This window comes from Fukomys damarensis, unplaced genomic scaffold (genome assembly GCF_012274545.1).
Source record: "Fukomys damarensis isolate Sample0158 unplaced genomic scaffold, DMR_v1.0_HiC HiC_scaffold_28, whole genome shotgun sequence".
NCBI classification, from domain to species: domain Eukaryota; kingdom Metazoa; phylum Chordata; class Mammalia; order Rodentia; family Bathyergidae; genus Fukomys; species Fukomys damarensis.
The window spans coordinates 31,284,674-31,307,788 of NW_022900940.1; the positions used below are offsets into that span (position 1 = coordinate 31,284,674).

Here is a 23,115-nt window from a genome sequence, read left to right on the forward strand (position 1 = left end):
TATATATACACACACACACACACACACACACACACACACACTCATATTAGTAGTTTTATCCTTAGATTTTTTGTTTTGTTTTGTTGTTTGAGACAGGGTCTCACTATGTAGTTGAGACTGACCTGGAACTCACTATGTAGCCCAGGCTGGTCTCGAACTCACAGCAATCCTCCTGCCTCAGCCTCTCGAGTGCTGGGAATACAGGTATGTGCCACCACGCCCGGCTTTATCCTTAGCTTTTTGAGGAACTTCCATACTGTTTTTTTCATAGTGGCTGTACTAATTTACATTCCCATTATGAGTGTTTAAGTGATCTTCCTCTGCATTGTACAAAAATTTGTGAACTTTTTTCTTTCTTATGACAGCCATTTTAATTGTGGTCCCAGCTCATTGTAATTTTGATTTGCATTTCCCTGATGATTAGTGATGTTGAGCTTTTTAGTCACATACATATTGATCATTTGTCTTTTTTTGAGTTATGTTTATTCAGATAATTTGCCCAGTTTAAAATTAGATTTCTTTGTGTTTCATGTGCTGTTGAGTTGAGATACCTATGTATTCTGGATTAGATGAATAGTTTGCAAATATTTTCTCAGTCTGCAGGTTGTCTTTTTACTCTGTTATTTTCTTTGTTTGTAATAACTTTTTAATTTGATATCCCATTTTTATTTTTGCTTCCTAAGCTTTTTTGGTTCTTTTCTAAAATATCTTTGTTCCTATAAATTTTTTGAAGTATTTGCTTTTTGTACTCTTCTACCAGTGACTTCACAGAAAGAGGAAAAAAATCCTACAGTTCATATGAAACCACAAGACTGAATAGCTATAGCAATCCTGAGCAGAAAGAGCACAGCTAGAGGCATGAAACATCACAATAGCTGACTTCCAGATAGTCTGTAAAGATATAGTAACCAAAACAGCATAGTACCAGCAAAAAACAGATATCTAGACTAATAGAACATAATGTAGAATTGAGAAATAAATCCATATATTTATAGCCAACTGATATTTTTGATAAAAGAGCCAGGAATATACTTTGGACAGTTAGTCTTTTCAGAAAATGGTTTGGAGAAAACTGCCTACCCAAACACAGAAGAATAAAACTGGATTCCTATCACTCATCATATGAAAACAAAAAAATCAATTGAAAATGGACCAAAGATAAAATTTAAGACCTTAAACTACAGAAGAAAAGCAAGGTGCTTTCAAATAAGTCTCTTGTTCATCCTTAATGATTTTTCATATTGAAAAAGATAAAAGTGCTTAGCTCAAGGACTAGAAAGGAAAAGATGCTGAATTATTCTTGGCTGTCACAATTCTGAGGTATTTAAGATAGGTTAGGCTTAGAAACTGTGGCTCAGTGGGCCAAACCTACCTACTGCGTATTTTTTACAACTACGAATTAAGACTTGTTTATACATTTTTAAAAATAGTTGAAAGAAAATCAAAAGAAAAATATTTAATGGTGTGAATATTATATAAAATTCACATTTCAATTTCTGTAAGTAAAGATTATGGAAAGAGAACCATCCTCTTTTACTTACTAATTTTCCATAGCCACTTTTTGCATTGCACTTGATCTTAGCCAAAAGGCTGAGAAGTGATAGCCACTTTTTTCATTGCAGTGGCAGACTTGAACAATTGTGAAAGAACCTGTGTACAAAACTAAAATGTTTACTATCTGGATCATTATAGAAAGTATTTGCCATCTCTTGGTGTAGAATGCAGACTTGATAATTTTACTTTTTAGATCGTTATAGTATATTATATATCATGTAAGTGTTTGTGAACCCATAAATAAACACTCAGATGATTACATATTTTAGTCTTGTAGTTCTCATTTCTTGTTGCTTTAATATGCAGAAATGTAAAAATATATGCTAATATAGTTATGGGACGTGATGCAGGAGGACAGAAAGCTAGAGAACAGTGGATCACAGATTTAAGCATTTGATAAGAGCTTAAATGACACAGTGACTTTAAGTGACATCACCACTTGATATTTATGCTTCTCTCTTGATACTCCTTTTAAATAACTTTTTTTTTGCTTATAGATCAATGTTGGTTTTGAAGAGCTGGAATAGTAAACAACAGACAAACTTTGCCCTAAAAAAGATAAGAAAACACAGGATCAAAACTTTTTCATTCCAGTCTGTATTCATCTATAATAAAAAAATTCTACAGAATTTATTGTGACACTATAGTTAGCAATAAGTAAGTATACAAGTAGAACATTGAACAAAATTTTTCTTATCCATGTGTCTGTCCTTGGATTTCCAGACATCTATGGAGATGCTACCCTCCCTTTTCCACTCAAAAGGTTGCTCCAGAAACACTCCATTATTTTATGAAATCATTCTCAGAATCCATTAACATTTTATTTTGTAACAAATGAGCGGTTATGGAGTATAAACTCAGGATACCAAATTCCACGCAAAGTGAGAGATTATGGAATATAAACTCAAGATACCAAATTGAAAGTGATACTTAGTTATTTAATAGGACAGCCATCATTAAGCTTGGATTAATTTTTTTGTGTGAAAATAATAAACCACCTCTTATAAATGGCAGAAGACAAAACAAGTTTTCTTTCCTTGTGAAAATGTAGTTTCAGCTATAATTTCTGATTTACCAAGATTTATCCAAATAATGTATAAAGCCATCCTACTTTAAGTTACATGTCCTTTTCTGTATGTTTTCAGCTTTTCCTGTTAGACCATATAGTAAAATTTATTATTTATGCCTTGTAACCTAGTGAATGTAAATGTTTAGGTATTTTTAAAAGATTGTCACTTTGATTCACCCTCCAAATCACATTGCATTTAGCACATTCCTGAGAGGACTCAGCATATTTTAGCAGGAAACATTATCCAACTGGAGAATTTTAGAGGAACCATATGTTCTTATGGCAATTTTATACAGGGAAAACTCATTTTAAGCAAATTTTACAATGAAAGGATTATGAGCCAACTGCTATGTAGTTAATAGCACACTATTTTCATAGAACGTTTTTCTTCCTTTTCCCAAATCTAAAAAACAAAAGAAAAAAATTCAAACTACGAATATCCTCTCTAGTTTTCGTCTTAGTTGGTGAAGCTCTTTTCTTCCCAGTTTTCCATATGGGACCTGCTGTACATTTGAGTTTAAATAATTAAATTTCAGTGACTGTGTGTTTATTTGGGCCATGAGCTTTGGCAATGAAAAATGGGTTTATTTAGGGTCTGAGCTGTGTCTAGCACTCGATAGGTCAGTGTATCACTTAGGATATGTGTTACTATGTATGGGGTGGAGTTTTGGAACAGATTTCTAGTTTCTTGCATGCAGTGAAGAAAGAATTGGATGTTACATGCGACAGTAAGGAAAAACAGTTGAGTTTAGTAAACTATAAAGGGAAGGGGATGTTCACAGCAAGCAGGCTCATTCCAGCAGCAAAAGAGAAGTGGGGTGAGATAGTGGAATAAGTTTGGCTCAGAGATTTGAATTGTGTGTGCCAGATCTAGGACGCCTCTCATTGGGTAATTTGGAATGTGATTAACAACGGTGCCTGTCCTTCCTATTCAGTAATTCACTTGGTTATAATTGGATCTGTGAGATGCAGAGCATGTGTAGGAACCTTTAGAAAGTTTCAAGAGAAGAAAGGTCAAAGGTCTACCACACATATGCCCAGAATTCTGGGAACTTCCAGGGTGGTGTTCTTTTAGGTAGTGGGTTTTAGAACAAAGGTCAAGAGGGTTGGCCCTGGGATGTTACCCAGTTTCAGGTTCAGGTGAGTGGAGAGGAGTGTTCTCATAGCCTGACTTGTACTATCTATTTTAGGTGTGCTCTGTGCAAGTAACCAAAATTGTAATTCAGAACTGACGCTCAAAAAGGGAGAATGTTATTGGTTTGCTTAACTGAGAGTGAGAAGGTAGGATGAAGTGATTTTCCACTGATTTAACATGTTAATAACATAAACATTCCTCCACTTTGTATTCTAAAGTGCTACCTTCATCCTAAAATGTCACAAATAGCAGGAGTAGCATTCTTATGTGTGTATCTTGAGTTAAAAAAAGAATATTTCTAGACTCTTAAGCAAAACAGAACTTTCTAGGAAGCACTCAACAAAGGAGTTGAGTCTTTTTGGCCAGATCATAGTACAGGTCTATTCCTAAGCCAGTCCTTCCTAAATATGAGAGAGTCTTGCTGCTTAGACCTCAGCTCCAAGACTCAAAAACTGAGAGGATATTAGAATAACAAGATACTTCAGATAAGGAGAGCATGATGGATGGCAGGTGTGCGTACATCAGTGTCCACGTCTGCCAGCTCTATTTCTGTGAAATGGATGAGACCTTGGCCATCTCTGTTTCCTTCATTGTCCTCTCCTAGCTCAAGTAGTAAAAATTGAAAATAGACAAAATAGTTGCATATTAATGTATTTCCATCAAAGTAATTCTGAAGTGACTTCTCCAGATTTTCAGTTGAATAACTCTTCTAAAATAATTTTGTGTTTCAAGCAATTTTAAAAATGACTACGGTAGCTGGCATATTGAAAGGTATACGTTGTATGCTTCCTATGGTGAGAGCATGTTGACCAAACATAAACTGCCTCTTAAACTAAAGATTAAATGGAAGGCGACTAGTATATTCCCACTTTATAGATGAGTCAGATAAGAGCCAGTAAGTATAAGTAATTTAGCTACAGCTCTTCACTTACTCAGTTAATTGAATTTAGAGTTTGATCCCAAGGCTTCTTTGCCTGTAAGCTCTAATTTTCAATGCTGCTTTGTTTCTTGGAGCTGTTATAACAAAATACAGCAGCACGATGAATTCCTTAACACAATTATTGTCTCACAGCTGTGTGGGTGTGAAGTCTGAAATCAGATTTTGGTGGAGCCATCCTGTCCCTGGAGGCTTGAGGGTGGTTGTCGTGTGGTGATGATACTCTTTGTTTCTTCAAGCTTTGGTTTCATTTGGTATCCTTGGCTTAGGGTCTCACCTCTCCTCCTCGCGAGCATTGTCTTCATTGTATGTGTAGTGTTAACCCCACCACTACCATCTTTCTCTTCCCTGTGGACGCATGTGATTGCACTTAGGTCCACTGGACAATGTGGGGAAATAGCTGCTCTCAAGAGCTTTAATTTAATCGTGTTTTATGACGTAAAGTAATATTTACTGTTGTGACATATAGAGCAACTCTTGGAGGTTCTAGAGACTATCGTCTTGGCACATCTGTGAGTCTACCTGTCAGCTCACTAATCATAATACCTGAAAACCTGGTAAAACTTGGAAAATTGAGGCTATAACTCAGTGGTAGAATCATCGCCTAGGAAGCACAATCCGTACCAATGAGAGGGAAAGGGCATTTATTTGCAATAAAAACAATGAAACTCTCTTATCTCATGTCATACATGAAAAGTAATTCCCAATAAATTACACATTTAAGTGTGAAGAATATAACTCTTTCAGAAAACAAGGAAATATTTTAATTGAAAAATAGGAAAACATCTTTAAAATAAGAATGACAGAAGGCATAGATACCTCTGAATGTAATAACATTGTTATTACACCCAAAGTTACTGTAAAGAGGACCAAAAGAGAGGTCCTAAATATGTCAAAGAATTAATATTCTTCATACATAAAAATTTCAACAATTCAGTAGAAAACTATGAAAATGTAAGGAGAGTGGACATTTTGCAGAAAAAAAAACAGTTTGCCAATAGTCATAAAAATTGTTCGACTTTGTTTGTAATCCAGGAAAATTATTCCAAAAATCAGAATTTCTTGTTAGTCTCCTTTTTAATCCAACAGATTGACAAAGTTTTAAAAATATACAAAACTATCAGCCATTGATGAATATATAGTATAGAAGGAACTTGTACACATTCTTCTGACTGAAAAATCCTAGTACTACAAGAAACAGCAATTCTGTCCCTAAGTAATAGAATCAAGAAAAACTCATGTAACTGTGCACAGTAGGCATGTATAACAAATGTTAATAGTAGCTGTCTTTGCAGTAGCAAAACCGTAGATGTATTATCTACTTGCAATAGAAAAGGCTTATAGCTTATGGTCAATTCAAATGATAGATTATCTGTGTAGCATGTTAGGAAAAAATGCGTACTGAAATATGTCAACATGGATGAATATGAGGCACAGTACTGAGTGGAAAAAATAAGTAACAAATTCCCTGTGTAAATGCATACACTATATTTCTAAGAGGCCAAAAGCAATCAACTGCATAATCCTTTTAAGTGTACACATGTAGGTTTTTTGAAGACAATAAAGACAAACATGGGAACCATAAATGAAGCTTTTAAAATACTGACTACCTCTGGCAGGGATGCAAGGAGATGTGATCAGTAGGGAGCACAAGGTATTTTATTTTTCTACTTTATTTAAAGACATTTGATATAAAAAGGTACACAAATACAGATTATATTATGATGATCTAGGCAGTATTCTATATGACAAAAATCAAAACCAGTTTATAAAGTAAATGTAGCACCACTGAACTAGTATTGTACTTGATATTCGAGGCTGCATATACATAAAATGATCTGACCACAGGCTTATGCAAAATAAAAGAAACATGGATATAAACATATTTCTGACATGTCAGGCTTTTCTATAGGTTCATGATGCCAATACTGATTTTTGTTTTAAAGCAAGTTCCAGGCATTAAGAGAAATATAAATATCTTTCAAATAAACAGGAACGTACATAAACATTTTCTTTTGAGATTTTCATTACTTTCAAACTAAACTAAAGACAATATATGACTACAAGCTTTGGAAAGGTTACATTTCTGATGAAATGACTTCCAAAAAAAGAGATAATTTATTAAATGCCTGCAAATTTTAAATCATTCTAAATTTAAAACTTAGATTACCTAAAATTAAATTTTTACTAAGACTGTGACATTTATTAAACTTAGTTAGATGATCACAGTTACTTTAGAAATCCTTTGCAAAAAATGATGCTAAACAGAAGAATGCTGCATGTGGAAACTATTTAAATAAACTGTTAACCACAAATTATAATAAAAATAGTCAGTAGAGCTATGCTCCTAAAGTGAATTCTACTATTTCATGTTCTGCCCTACTAAAGAAAAAAGTTAAGGATATAGAACTGTAATATATGTGTTTTCTGTAGACATATTCAGAATTGTTATTATTCTTTGGATTTCCTTAATAACTACATAACCTGTGTCCTAAAAGTACAGATAATGTGGTTTGAAGAAAAACAAGCATAGTTAAGACATTCTACTTAAAAAACAAATTATTTTTCTTTAGGGTAAATAGCAAGAAAAAAATGTTAGGCATTTTGTCTCCAATCAACAAATGAAGTGTGTTTGCAAGTTTGGTTAGCAAGCAATTTGACTCATTTTATTTAAGTCAGGTGATAAAAAAGGAACTCTATCAACAAAAAAATCTCAATATTCTCTATTATAAACCATAAGCAAATGTTACATCTAAATATAACTTCAGAACAAGAAATTAAAATTAGCTTCCAAAAAACTACGAAGTGGTTAATTGATTCCAGGCTGGAGACAAGTTTTTCCAAGGATTAAATGGCAACGCAGGCAGAATGCACACTTGGAAACTGAGGATCAGACCCATTCTTCTTTATACATGGACAGACGATTGATATACTCAAAACCTGCAAATTCATACCCATCAGTCTTCTTCATTATGTCATTATCATCTGGGGTGAGCCGGACAGGTTCATTAGTAAACTGAGAATCAAAGCTGTCCAGGCCAAATCCTCCAGACATACTTGGTTTAAAGGGAGGCACCACCTGCTTTCGCTCCATCATCTCCCAGTTAACACTGAGAAAGAACGGATGTTTCTGAACATCAAAAAATCCCCTGTGAGGAGGATAGCCCAGTCGTTGCTTTGGGTCTCTGTTCAGAAAACGCTCCAGGATACTCGCAGCTTTTATGGACAGACAATGAGGTATGACAGTGTCTCTTTCCAAAATGACTTGCAAGAGATAATCGATTGAGTTTTCATAAGGGTCATCAAAGTTCTCAACAAGATGGAATGGAGACTTCCCAACCATCATCTCGTACATCAGTACTCCAAGAGTCCACCAGTCCACACCGAAGCCATACTCTTCCCCTCTTACAATTTCTGGAGCCAGGTAATTAGGAGTGCCACAGAAAGTGCTGGTCGTGTCTCCCGGCTCTAAGCCTTCCTTACAAATACAATAATCAGACAGTTTAATGTGCCCTTCTGAGTCGAGTAATAAATTGTCCAACTTCAAATTTCTGTACAGTATCCCTCGCTGATGGAGATAGTTAAATGCTAGACTGATTTCTGCAGAGTAAAACCTGGCATGTTCTTCAGGAAGTGTTTTTTGTTGCTGCATGTGAAACATCAGATCTCCCCCATTTACATACTCTAGAACAAAGAACAGTCTGCTTTCTGTCTGGAAGCAGGAATGCAGTCCAACTAGAAACGGACAGTTAGATGCCTGCTGTAAAACGTGCTTCTCTGTCCTTACCCGGTCAGTGTTGACAAGCTCTTTTTTCACTGCTTTCATTGCATACATACGATCTGATTGTTTCAGTTGAACCAATAGGACTTTCCCATAACTTCCTCTGCCAATCACGCTGAGCAAATCAAAGTCCTGAAGACCTAAACCACGTGAAATTTTGCCACTTTCCCCAGTGTTCCCTGCCTCATTCTCTTCATCAACTTGTTCTAAAGCCTTCTGACTTGAAAGATTATGTGGGATCGCTGTCTGTGCGGGGCCTGATGCCGTGGTTGATGGATCCACTGGCACCATGGGCTCTGATGGTAGAGAACGCTGCCCACAGTGAACTGTGACAAGTCAGTGGCACTTCTTGTGCACCGAGAGTTTACAGCGGGTGCACTTATACACCTGGCGGCCAAGGCCCCCTACCCGGTCTGTGCAGACAGCGCAGTGAGCTCGCCTGCTGAAGCGTTTGGCTTGAAAAGCGTGGCCGTTTACACAATACAGCTTTCTCCAGCAGCCTGCAGCTCCCTGGCGGATGGATGTATCTTCTGCTGGACAAAGCACTTTAGGATGTTCTGCTATACAAGGTGAGGCATTCAGTAGGAGCCCAGAGTCTTTCTTTAGGTCAGAGAGCATCATGGCCTCTTCTAACTCCAACTGAGGTGACACAGGATAGGAGTCTCCTTCCCTGCCTACTCAATCTATAGTGAAAAGCTGTTTATTGTCCAAACACCACACATCCCGATCTTTATCACTCAGGCTCTCAAAGGAGCTCGGTTTCTCAAAAGACGTTGTCATGATGTCTCTTCCCAAGCTCAGGGCCGATCGGGTAGAGGTGTGGGCGGTGGAGGTTCCCCGGGAAGAAGGGACCATAGAGGGGTTGGCTGCCCAGGAAAACGGGCAGGAAGGGCTTGGTGAACGAGTGCACCCTGACTGCCTGTGCGGACCACACTGGCCGGAATTCCGCAAGGCTCTCTGTGATGTTTCCAATGGCGGCGGCCAGGCCTGGGTGGATGTACACCAGGCTTCCCAGTGTCTCTGGGGGCAGGTGGCTGTGACTTCGGTCTCTCCCCCTGGACTTTGACTCTCTGGGTTTTCTGGGCCCGGCTCTGGGGAGACCTGCCCAGAGCTACTGGGTGTTTCTGGGCGTGGTGATACTTGCCCTGCGCTCTTTGCAGCTTCTGTGCCGGTGGTATTTGGGCTTAGGGAGACTTCCCTGGGGCGCCTTGACTTTGGTGGGTCACTGGTGGTCACTCCCGGGGAGACCTTCCCTGGGGTGTCTGTGACAGTCGTGTGGCTGCGGCAGTGCAGCCTGCGGCGTCTGGATGGAGTCAGCCGTCTTCTCAATCTTTCAACAATACTTTCTCTGCCTGGGGTCCTGCGGCTGCCGTCTCAGGAACTGGAGAGGCAGCTCAACATGTTCGCTGTTGACCATCTTCCCCAGCCAGGTGAGCTCAGGAGACAGCTCATACTAGATTGTGATGCCCATTAGCAAGGTTCCAAATTCTGTTTGGAAATGTCGCCAAGGAATTGAGGTCATGCCTTCGGGTTCCGCAACCACAGGCCCCTGTGATAAGAAAAACCTGTGGCCCGTTTTTTCTTCATACTAATAAATCAGTGGCTACTTATTTTCATCTATCTAAACATTTATCTGTGTATCTTTTAACCTAATGTATCATCTAACTGCTGAGTTTTTTACTTTTGCGATATTTGGTCTCGAACCTTGGCTCTTCATATTGAGCTATATCCTTCTATATTTTTTTCAGATACCCACTGAGTCATGGTGATTGTAGTGATTCATAATATTTTTGGGAAAATTGATGAATAAGAATATGTTATTTTCCCGTAATGAAATAAATGTGAAGTAATGAGGTGTGTGTGTGTGTGTGTGTGTGTGGGTATGTATGTGTGTATATGTGTGTGTGTGTAGTTAAGTGAATTTAACCAATCCACAATGTATACATGTTCTACAATATGTTGTACATGCTAATCATATATAATTTTTATTTTTCTAATATATAAATAAAAGAATTGACAGTAATCTGAGCATGGTTAAGTTTCACTAAGTCATTAAATTTGACAGATTATAGTCTACCTTGTGATCTTTTTGCCTCAGCCACTTGAAATGGTAGAATTACACTTAAGCACCTTCTTGCCCAATGAAGTGTTTGATTTATTAATAGCAAAATGTTTCCAAAGTGCATGTGTTGAGGCATCTCTTCCATACAAAGGAGCCATTCTCTCTGAGCTGTGAAAGTTTAAGATACTCTTCTTTCTAGATTGATTACTTTTAGTTAATAGAGAGTACTTTAACATTTGGGAAATTTCCAAAATAATTTTTCATAAAACGATAGAATGTTGCTTTGAAATTGTAACCTTTTAGGTGTTGATGGTGGTGATGGTGGATCTCTAACAGGTTGCAGCTTTGAGTTTCACACGAATTATTATTCATTCTTAGATACTGAACTTAATAGCAAATTGCAGTACTCAGTATTGGGATGTAAAGGGAGGAAGGGACAGTATGCGATGAATGCAAAATAGGTAGTCTTTGTAGGCTCTAGATACCATCACCCCAGTGTTGATGATGAACACACACAATTCTGTATTTTGAATCTTTCCTTGAGGCCACTTGTAAACATTTCCTCTCCTCCCCTCCTAAGAAGAGCATGTATGTTGAGTCCCAGCCCAAGAGTTTGCACTTTCTACCTGCAGAAGAGCTGTAACTATTCAGCACATATTTGTTGTTTTGTTTTTTGCAGTGTTTGTTCCATCAGTATAATCCTGCTAGCTTTCATGTGTGCTCTGTTACCTATCTATGTTATTATGTTCCATAGTGTTTAATATTTTGGTTTTAATGTTTAAATCTTTGATCCATTTTAATTTCATTTGAGTACATGGTGAGCATTAAGAGTCTAGTTTCTTTCTTCTACAACCAGATAACCACTTTTCTTAACACTGTTTGTTGAATAGATTCTTTTACCTCTAATGTGTGTTTTTGGACCCTTTGTTGAAGATCAAATAGTTGAGTAAGTCTGATGAGGTTTCTGTATCCTCTATTCTGTTCCATTGATCCAAATGTATGTTTTTGTTCTAGTGCCTTTCCATTTTTATCACTGTTGCTATGTAGTATAGCTTGAAGTGTAGAATTGCTATGCTGCCTGCTTTTGCTCTTATTGCCCAAAATTGCTTTTGTTATTTGGCATATCTTCTGGTTCCATACGAATTTATAATTATTTTATCTGTATCTGTAAAGTATGGTGTTGATATTTTGTCTGGGACTGCACTGAATCTGTATAAAAGTTTGGAAAAATGGGCATTTTGATAATATTGGTTCTGCTTCTCCAGGAACAAGGGATATCTTTCCGTTTTCCAGTGTCCTCTTCAATCTCCTTCAGGGTACTGTAGTTTTCTTTGTAGAGTTCTTTCACTTCTTTTCTATGTTTTCACTTCTTTTGTTGTGTTAGTTCCTAGATAGTTCATTTTTCTTATAGTAATTGTGAATGGTATTTTTAAAGAGAATTTCCTTCTCATTTTGCTCATTATTGGTATACATAAATGATAATGATTTTTTGTTGATCTTATGTCTTACTGTTTTGCTGAAATTAGTTATTCTAAGAATTTTTTGATGGAGTTTTTATGGGTCTTCTATGTGGACTATCGTGCCATCTACAAATAGTGATAATTTGAGTTCTTCCTTTCCTTTATTTGTCTCTTTAGTTTCTTTCTCTTGCCTAGTTGCTCTGGCTAAAGTTTCAAGTATTGTGTTGAATAGCAGAGATGATAGTAGACATCCTTGTTTTGTTTCTGATTTTAGAGGAATGCTTTTAGATTTTCCCTGTTTAGCATGGTGCTGGCTATTGGTTTATCATAAATAGCCTTTATCATATTCAGGTATGATCCTTGTGTGAATGTTTACTTCAGGATTTTTATCATGCAGGGGTATTGGATTTTTTTGAAAGATTTTTCTATATATATTAATATGACCATGTGGTTTTTGACCTTGCTTTTGTTGATGTGATGTGGTACATTTATACACTTGTATTTTGAACCATCCTTGCATCTCTGGGATGAAACCTACTTGATCACGATGTATCATCTTTTTTATTATGTTTTGGATTCTATTTGCTAATACCTTGTTGAAGATTTTTTACCTCTGTATTCATTAGAGATTGGCCTCTAATTTTCTTTTTTATTTCAGCCTAGATCTGGTTTTGGGATCAGGGTGATACTGGCTTCCATAATTTCTTTCAGGAGCTTGAGTATTGGTGATATAATATCTTTAAAGTTTTTTAGGATTCAGCAGTGAGTCATCATGTCCTAGGATTCTTTTAGTTGTTGATTATTATTGAGTCATTTCATTACTTGTTATTAGATTGATAGGCATATTTATATCTCTTTGAATTAGTTTTGATAGTTTGTATATGTCTAGGAATCATTTCTGGAAGTTACTGTTAATGACTGTACAACTCAATGAAATCTCAGGGACACTATGAAAGCAGTCCTAAGAGCCAAAATTCATCTCAGTCAAAGCTCACATTAGGAAATCAGCATGTCCAAATAAATAGTTTTATCAGAAATCTTAAGATACTTGCGAAACAACAGCAAATCAGCCCCATACCAAAATCAAGGAAAGAAATTACAAAGATGAGAGTGGAAGTCAATGTAATTGAGACTAAAAACTTCAAAAAAAAAATCAGTGCAGTGAAGAGTTTGTTTTTAAAGAGTAAGTGAAATAGACAAGTCCTTTGTAAGATTCAACAAAGGAAAAATAAAAAATTCATATCCGTGCTATTAGAAATGAGAAAGGTAAAATTACAACATATACTGTGGAAATCCAGAAGATAGCGTATTCCAACAATATAGCAAATTTTGGAGAAGACTATCAGCAAAGAGAGAGCAGTTCCCACAGTTATCAGGAGGAATTAGGTACCTTTCTATTCTGTGAACATGTATGACACCATATTAAATTAGAAAGCAATTTGTACTCTAAATATTTAAGCCTCAGTGATCTTCAAATTAACTAAAAACATTTTTATTATTCAATATAATACCCTAACACAGTATGAATGAGTCCAACATATAAAATGCTAAAAGAAAGACACTATTTTTGTGATGAATTGATTTCCTGGAAGGTTTCTTATATTGGCAAAGAATGCTATAATCATTCTTAATTTTTCTTGAATATTTTTTAGTGAATGATATGAAGAAAGAGGAATAAAAAGGATCTGATTTATTCACATGATCACTATTACAGAATTTATTCAAAGGAAAACATTTTTAAATACAAGCTTGGGCCAGATATTTAGCTCATCGGTTCTGCCACCTGCCTTGCAAGTGTAAGGTCCTGAGTTTGATCCACAGTATACACACATACACACACACACACACACACACACACACACACACACACGGGCTTGAAGGAGAGGAAAAGAGAAAAGCATGCAGAAAAATTAACTACATCTCTGAAAACATAAATAGGTTGATTTTTAATATTTTTATAAATCTGGACTGATGATATCATGTTAGTTAAGGTAATGATCTTTTGTTTTGGGTGTTGATTATTGAAATCAGTGCTTGTACATGTTAGGCAAGTCTTCTGCCATTGATCTGCACCCAGAGACTTGGGGTCGTGCATTTATTGTGAAATTTTTATTTTTTAATAAACATTTGTTACTTCTTTCTCCTAAAATATTTTAGCATAAATGTGTATAAACTTCTTATTAGATAATTTTGGTGTGAATACAAAAATAGTGTAATTTTAAAGATAAAATGGTTACAATCCTACTCAGTAAACTCTACCATAAGAAAATCCAGAATTGTTCAGATTTAAGGACTGAGTCCAGTGTTAGGACTGTGCATTAGGAAGGATGCACATTATACCCAAAGACATGTAATCTTCCCAGTGATGAGAATGACAGGAGTGTTCCAATTATCTGTTACCTATGGTGAGTTCATAGGTAGAATGAACAAGTTAAAATCAGGCTGAAGCTCAGTAAATATTACTGTATTACTATTTACTGAATTACTGAATTAATGAGTAGCTGTGTGGGATGGATAACTTTGAATCAAATGTAGAAAAGTCTGAAATTAAGTCCAATCACTGGTAGCTGGGCCCAAAGCCAGACTTTCATCATTCCAAGACCAGGCCCTCATTCATCAGCTAGTTGACCACAAAGATGTCCTTAAGTGACTCAATTAACTACTAACAGGTTGGAAAGCATTTAGAAGAAAATGATACTTCTGAGTGCCTACTATCTTCCTGTCATGGTACTTTAAATATTTTCTTTTATGTCATAGTATTCCATGAAGTAATGTATTTTTCTTCTTCTTACGTAGAAATGAGTTCAATGCAGGCAAAGTACTGGAGAAGTTGAATTTTGAAGCACATGATAGAAGAACATAAGAGAAAGTGCATTCTGGGTAGCAAAAGGAAGGAATTTTTTAAGGTAAAATGGTTTTATAGAGTTATTGAATTGTGCCTCTGAAAACAACCTCTGCTGTTGATTTGTTTTGAAAAGAAATGTCAAGAAAACATTTCCTTTCATGCTTAGATTCAGTTTTCCATCTTACTGTGTATATAAATTCTGAAGGTCTTATTTAGTTTTTGTTGCTTTACTCTTGAAACTCGAATACTAGTTTTTAGCAGAAAATTTTATTCAACAGCTTTTGAAGTCAACATTTGCCATGGCATCCTTCATTGAACTTGGGTGAATAAAGTTCAGAAAAGACATAAATGTTTCCCTTCTGCTCCAGGGGATCTGTCTGTCTTAAGGGAATGGCAAACATGGACATGCTTATTTTGTGTTTTTTTCCAGAGAGTGCAAGGTTTCTTTGAATTCTGCAAGTAAAATATCCAGACACAAACATTGGCTAAGGAAAATAAATCACCATGAGGAGTACCTACTTAAAATCTGACAAGCACATTCCACAACTCAACTAATAAAGATGCTATGAGTAAAATGTTGGCCAGAATACAGCATCATTGTGGTGACAGAGTGTTAGGGGAGTAAAGACGGAAAAGCAAACAAACACTGAGTAAGAATGTCTAAGCAAATATGGTTTTGGCAACAGAATCAAGACAGCATCAAACAACCCTCATTACAGATTATTTGTAGAAGCTTTTCCCAGAATAGCCAACAGAGTAGCAACTAAGATAATTGCAAGTCATTGTTTAAGCACAGGGCGTACCATACCGTAGAGATGGTTATAGCTGTGTCAACACTGCTGAAATAACAGATCAATTCAATCAATTCAACAAAATAGCTGGTCAACTCATTTAAATAAATACAGTAAGAATCAACTGCTTGACCAAATTAACTAGAAAATTGTCCTAGAATGCTCACGCCTGTTATGTGTGTACACAGTGAGCACAGTGTCCATTTGACAAATTCATAGATGCATTTCTGCTAGGGTAACTAGAGCCTTAAGTTCAAGTCATTTTGGAGTTATCTCTAGACCACATTGCAATAACTTCTTAGAGTCTCTACTCTGAAAGACTTGGTTTGTGACTCACTGCCCTCTACCTGAGCTCCTTCCAACCTGTCTCCTCCCTACCTTTACCCTTTGTATTCCTACTTTTAACACTAGCCAGAGTTATCTTACCAAACACAAACCATATTGTAAATAAACATACCATTGTATAAATGAATCTTTTGCTTTCTCTTGTAAGTTGGCAAAAATCAAGCTTCTTCCCATGGTACATTGAACAGTTAAATCTGACCATGTCTCCTGCCACCCTTTCTCTAAACCTCTATAATTACCTTTTTTTTTCTATAAACATACCATTGTATAAATGAATCTTTTGCTTTCTCTTGTAAGTTGGCAAAAATCAAGCTTCTTCCCATGGTACATTGAACAGTTAAATCTGACCATGTCTCCTGCCACCCTTTCTCTAAACCTCTATAATTACTTTTTTTTTTTCACAATCACTGACCCATTGATGCTGACATCCTAGTCCTTGGAAATTTTGAATGTGTTATCTTATGTGGCAAAGGGAGATTTGATGGTGTGTTGGGTCAAAGATTTTGAGGTAGAAAGAGGAATTTGTTTATTCAGGTAGACCCAGTGTTATCATATGGGTCCTTTTAAAAAGAAAGAAAGGGGTATATTCAATAAAAGGGAATATGAGACTAAAAGCAGAAGTTAGAGCAATGAGCTTTGTACATAAAAAGATGGGAATGAGCAAAGGAATGCAGGTAGCTTGTAGAAACTGCAAAAGCAAAGAAATTGATTTTTCTCTAGAGCATTTAGGATGATCCATCCTGACAACACTTTGAACTGGTCCATTGAAACAAATTTCAGACATCTAACTTCCAGAATTGTAAGCCACTAAGTGTGTGGTAACTTCCTAAAACAGTAACAGGCAACTGATAAAGGTGTTTTTTTTTCTGTTATCTTCTGAAATAATCTCCTATCTCTATATGTCTGGTGGAGATCAGATTGCTGACCAAATAAAAAGTAAACCACCTGACCAAACCTTCTTATGGGAAGATATGGATGTCAGAGGGCTTTAAACTACACGTGAATAAAACTACAGTTTAAGTCCTGCTTACTTTAAGATCCCCAAAAGTCCTTTTGCTTATTTTTCTGATGGGCCACAAAACACGGTAAAATATATGTTGAATGTGTCATTCAGATTATTTATAATATGGCATGCCAAATTCAAGGTTTTCTGAAAGTTGCCCATGAATACTTGTAATTGGTGTTTAATGATTGCATGTCCAGGATGTGAGCTTGTGACTGTATGACTGCAGACTTCTCCACAGAGTGTATTGTTTTAAAGGGAATGTAGTGTGGAAAATATGTTGTGATTTTTAGAAATTACAATCAGTCCTGGTAGGCATGGATTTGTTTTCATTATACAATATATACATTCATTCTTGGCTTATAGTCATGATTATTCTGACACAATATTCTTAACCAGTTTAATTATAATGAGTGAGAAACAGGAAAATAAAAAGTAGCCAGAAGAAAATGCATAAATTCTATGTCAAGTTTTCATTAATATTCGATACAACTGAGTCATAATGGCTTGCATCCAGGTAAATTAGCTGAGCCTAATGGTGCGCAATATATTGAGTCTTCTACCAGTGCCTTTTGAATGGAGAAGGAAACATGAGTTACAATTTCAACAGATTTGTCCTGAACTATATATGTAACTAGTGAAATACAATCTTCAAAAGGATGAGGCCTTGCGTTTGAATGAAAGCCTAAATGTCATATACATTTTACAAATTCTTTTTTAGAGTTTTAACTCGTGGGAGAACCATCCTTTTTGTAATTTGTCATCCTTCAACATTCCAAGAGTACTTGGGCACTTCAGTGTGCTCATGTAAGAGGATATTGGTTCATTTACAATCTTCTCTCATGAAATCTGAATGAGACATAAACCATCCAGTATTTCAACAAATAATTTTACTGGTCTAAGATAGCATGTGGCACCTTGACAAAAGAGTAAACTTAAACCAGGCAAGCACTTAAAAGAAGTGCTGCTTGTCCACAAGTGTCAACTGATCTCTTAGAAAGTATTTGAAGGAGTCTTTGTAATTCATAACTCTGTGAAAACCCATAAAGTAATCCAGTTAACGATACATATGCATATGTGTGCATATGTGTATATTACACATTTTTATACTTTCCTTAGCAGTCAATTTAAAGGTGCACTAATGTAAAATAGATAACAATCTGGGAAGTAATGGTATTTATTTGAAGTCTCTTTTATGAGGATCCATGTAATCCTTAGGCAGGTGTGGCTTTGTGTATCAGCAGTGGTACCAATAGCATGTGTTACCCTAGTTTCATACACACAACTATGCAAGATTGATATTATTAGAATCTCCATGTTATGAGTGTAGAAACAGCACAGAACTGGCAAAGTTAGTTGATGAGAGCTGCAAAGAGGAGTGCATGTCAGTGCCAACCTTTGGGGCTCAGGTAATGTGGTCTTGTGACCTTGAAGCCCCAACTCCTGTATGCAGAAACCCACAGAATACTCAGTGACCGCCCATATGTTTGTTGTATAGTAGAGTTTTGTTTTATTTTCTTGATTTATTTTTTATTCTCTGATTTCACTTCTCTGTGTGTCAATTGCAGTGAAGTCTGTAGCTTTCTGCTGATGTTTGAGATCCAGCATCATATAAAGGCTCCATGTATTTGAAAAATAGTGGAAGTTACATAATGCATCCCCCATTGTAGTGCATGTTCCATGAAATGTGAAATAGCTGATGTCTCTGACCCCAATCTTTTTTGTATGAACAGTAGCAGAAGTTTCTGAAGAAGAGATAAGCTTGCAGATGGGCTCCTACTTGCACCCTTTCCCCACTTTTGTCACTGTTAAAATACTCGTAAGCATATTGCCTTCTGCTTCCTTAGCAAATAGTTTTTCTTTCTAGTGCTGCCTGGAGAATTACACCAGTGGTGTATGGACAGTTAAGCCACCAGCACTGAGTAGTGGACTCTACTGGGAACACAAGCTAGACAAGCCCAGCTCAGGTCCTTCATAACTCACAGTTCGGAGACTAAGCTTGATATCTTCCCCTGCATTTCTTTCTCTTTTGTGATGCTTTATCAGTGTCCCGCCCCAATTACCTTACATTTAGTCAGCCTTTCAGGATAGAGAAAGAACTACAAGGTTAGACATACATTTTCCCAACTTCTTTTGCTCCTGAAATTAATCATGTAAGCAACTTTTGGTCAAAGGGACATATGGCGAGGTTGGCTGAAGTATTTATGGGGAAAATTCATCTGTACAAGTTTGACAGTTTGGGGGGCAAAATGAACTCATTTTTCTTTTTCTCATTGTTCTTCCTTTCTGTCCTGCTTTCATTTATTATTTTTATTTTTTGTCCTGCTTTTAAATATTGCTCTGAGACTTGCCATTTGAATTGTTTTGGTGCTTTTATCACCAAGGAAAGATGATGGTGAACTGAGGAACTAGGAGTGAACATAGTGCCTCAGTCTTTCAGGCTTATCAGCCAGTGAACTCTGTAACTACCTAATTACACACCTTTCGCTATCTCCAAGAAAAGAGCAGTCTATTTGAATTTCATAGTCTGTCTTTTGAATCAAAAAATTTGATACAGGGACACAAAGCACAGACATCAGAAGTAATTTGAAAAGAATGCAAAGTAATGTACCCTCAAGTGGCAAAATAGTTATGGTAATAAATGCTGAGGATAAATGCTGTAGATAGGAAAAGAAGTGATGGCAAATATGGTGGTACATGGTGGTGCACATTTGTAATCCCAGCGCTTTTGGAGCCTAAAGCAGATGGATAAGGAATTTGAAGGCTAGCCTGGGCCGTTTAGTGACTTAGTGAGACTCTGTCTCAAAAAACAAACAATCAAAAAAGAGATGTCATTCATGACTCCAGGTAGTATCCTGTGTTTAATCCCCAATAAAAGAAATTGGGCGGGGGGAACGAGAAAAAAAAATGCATGGATTATGGTAGATATAGACTTCATGTGACTAGGGCCTCTAAGTCCTCATGACCTTCCATTGGAAGTGTTTGTTCTTTTAGAACATGTTTGAAAAAAAAAATCCATGTCGTCTTCTGGTTTGCCTTGATGTGTGCATTCACTAAAATATTTTTAGACAAAAAGGATGTACACCTTAAATGATAATTGTTCTTTATGAATGACCTATGTGGTGCTGATACTCTTGAACATTGAAAAAGTCTTAAACCATCAATTACATCAATATTTGAATGATATGAAAGTCTCTGTTACCAAATTAAATGTATGAATTTCCTAAAATGATTTCCCACATAACACTTTAAACAAAAGTAATTTTTAAAAATACCATATTGTCATATTAAAGTTACAATCAAAATTACAGAACAAGAGTGGCTATTTGATATTTCCTCATTGTTTTCTTATGTTTAAAAAAAAGCAGGGCCAGGGATTTAGCTCAGTGGTTCAGCTGCCTGCTTCTCAAGTGCAAGGCCCGGAGTTTGACAACTGGTGCCAAAAAAAAAAGCAGCTATCATTATCATGTCTTCCCAACTGGGAATGTGAGGCCCATTTCTTATTTTTCCTTCAACACTCTAAAATATTTATCAAAATACTAAATTATTCTTTTAATTCATAGCTAGTGTTTTTCACATACTAGAAGTTCCGCATAATTAGAATATTTTAGTTTTTACTTAATTTCTACTCAGTTTTAACACTATTCTGTTTTTATTTTCTTTCTTCTCACCAGCATTCTGTGTATACTCATACATGTTCTTAAAATCAAGACTATGGAAATAAATTCATAACTGCATATAGATTTGTACAAATGGAATTATATACCTAGTCTAATGTACATGACCAAGCTATACTGTGATGTGTATACAATAAAGGCATATATATCAGTATTTATGTATGCATATATATATATATGTGTGTGTGTGTGTGTTAGTATGTGTGCCAGACCAAAAAAGATATATATTTTCCTTTAAGAAAATTTCCTTTGTTATTGATTTTATGTAACAATAATTTCCACAGGTATGTGTATTCTTACATTGTTCTATTCATGTACAAGGACAGACCTGCGTTCCAATAGTAGGTTTTATAAAACATCATTTTTACGAAGCCTCTTAAATACAAATTCTCAAAAGCGTAGACATGTTGTTTTGAAGATAATTTAAATAGCGTGAAGGATAAGCTTTCACTGTCTTGGTCAGAAGTCTCAAGGCCTCCGGTGGCACAGTGCCCTGTGATATAATACATGTTGAAAGAAGTCGTGTTCTAATTAGTCACCTTTTGTCATCTCAGTTTTAGATTTGCACAGATGGCCATGCTGTGTTTTGGGAACTGACAGAATACATTAATAAAATGCATAGTCCATAATCCAAAATGCTTTTCTTTATAATTGCATTTTATTTTCATGCATCATTAAATAGTGTAATAATTGCATGATTTCTCAGTAAAGTGACAACTTTACCTGAGATTTGATGTAGAGCTCAACAATCCATTAAAATAAACTCACTTTCAGTAAATCTAAGCAGTGGGACCTCTTGAGAGTTACAAAGGCAGATCATTATTTTTTCTGTTGTAACTTCATCTAACAGCATAGCACAATCTGCTTTGATCATATATAGGTATTGTGTGCCCCATTTGCATTTACTGGTATGTTCTTTGGAAAGCATACCCTCTGTGGTTAAGAAGTTTTCTGCTCTAATATTGCTATTGAATTTTGTTTCACTGGTTGAGTTTTCTGGTTCACTTCTGGAATATTGCTATTGACTATGCAAAATTATCTCCTTGGGCTAGAAAATTCATCTGAACGTAGCAATGCTTGGCTTCATCCCCAGAGAGGGCCTGTAATGTCTGATAAAGAGAAGTGAATTAAAAGAAAATGTGTTTATATAATATATACACGTAGTGGAGGGCATGTGGAGAGGGTGCACACATTCATTGGACATGTAATGAAAGTAAAATCGAGTAAATCAATGCTTAAAATACAAATAGGAACTGCCAATACATAAAAAGTTATCATTGTGATGATCTGAAATTTCCTCAAATGGTGTACTACTAATTTGTACAACTTATTAAATTTAGTATGACTGTGTAAGTGTATAAAACATGATGTTGAAATTTATACAGGGTTTCTTTTTTTTTTTGGTTCTGGGGATCAAACTTGGGTCCTTGCGCTTGCAAAGCAGGCCACCGAACTGCTGAGCTAAATCCCTGGCCCTCTATAGGGTTTCTAATTACAGTCTTTAAAGACTGTGTTGCAACATATTATTAATATCACGCAGCTGTGTTACCTGTATAATATATAGTAATAAAAGAGCATCTGGGTATCCACTCTGCAGTTTAATAAATACAAGATTATAATATCTCTGAAGTCTCTTAGGTTACCATTTTGATTGCACTCTCATGTTCCTACTGTCCTCCTAAGTAACTATTTTCATGAATTTTAAGTAATCTGTTTTCTTGTTTTTTGCTAGTAGCTTTGTAATGTATGTACACATATCCAAATATTTTATGTAGTTTTGGTTACTCGCTTTTGATCTTTATGAACAGGAAAGCATATATGTAATATTTTTTGCTCCTTTTTTTTAAACCAACATTGTTTATGAGAATTATCCAGGTTGATGCATGTCACCATAATTCATTCCTTTTCCTGTTCTGTTCAGACTGTTAAGTGTACACAACTTATTATAGCCATTTAACTGTAGCTACACAGTTGTCCAATTTTTAGTCTGATGTATTAATAATGCCACTGTCTAGCCAAGTGTGGTGGTATATCCCTATAATCCTAGCACTGTGGAAAGCCAAGTCAGGAAGACCACAAGTCAAAGGCCAGCCTGGGCAAGTTAGCAATTTAGCAAGAGCCTGTCTCAAACTTTTTAAAGGGCGGAGGATTTAGCTCAGTGTGAAGGTCCTTAATGCCTCTGTCATCTTTCTTTTATGTTTCATCTACTTTTTGCAAGTATCTATTGAGTATATCATGAGAGGTGGGGAGCAAAATATGTATACCTCAGGAAGGAAAGAAATTTTATAAATATTTTAATTCTAAATTTATTGAGACATCATGAGAGTCACAAGTTACTTTTGGCTTTTACAGTTACAATAGGTGCTCAAAGCAGTGGCCATTAGCTTCCACATATTTCTTAGTATGGTGAACTACTGAGGTGTGCATAAATTTTTTTTGGCAGACCATATATATAT

At 36.0% G+C, this 23,115-nt stretch overlaps 2 protein-coding genes and 1 long non-coding RNA gene across 3 annotated transcripts in view; 2 read left to right on the plus strand and 1 right to left on the minus strand.

Moving 5' to 3' along the window:
- The window catches only part of Znf385d (zinc finger protein 385D), an 867,824-nt gene that overhangs the window by 476,945 nt on the left and 367,764 nt on the right, over positions 1-23,115 (plus strand). The window lies entirely within an intron of this gene.
- On the plus strand, positions 2,135-15,587 carry LOC109117980. The gene is made up of 3 exons (XR_002025294.1): positions 2,135-2,211; positions 14,795-14,904; positions 15,274-15,587. It is a non-coding gene; the product is annotated as an uncharacterized LOC109117980 (long non-coding RNA).
- On the minus strand, positions 7,509-9,596 carry LOC104861066 (protein kinase C iota type-like). The gene has a single exon (XM_033756965.1). It carries the CDS (start codon positions 8,765-8,767, stop codon positions 7,586-7,588), a length of 1,182 nt encoding a protein of 393 aa, XP_033612856.1. The 5' UTR covers positions 8,768-9,596; the 3' UTR covers positions 7,509-7,585.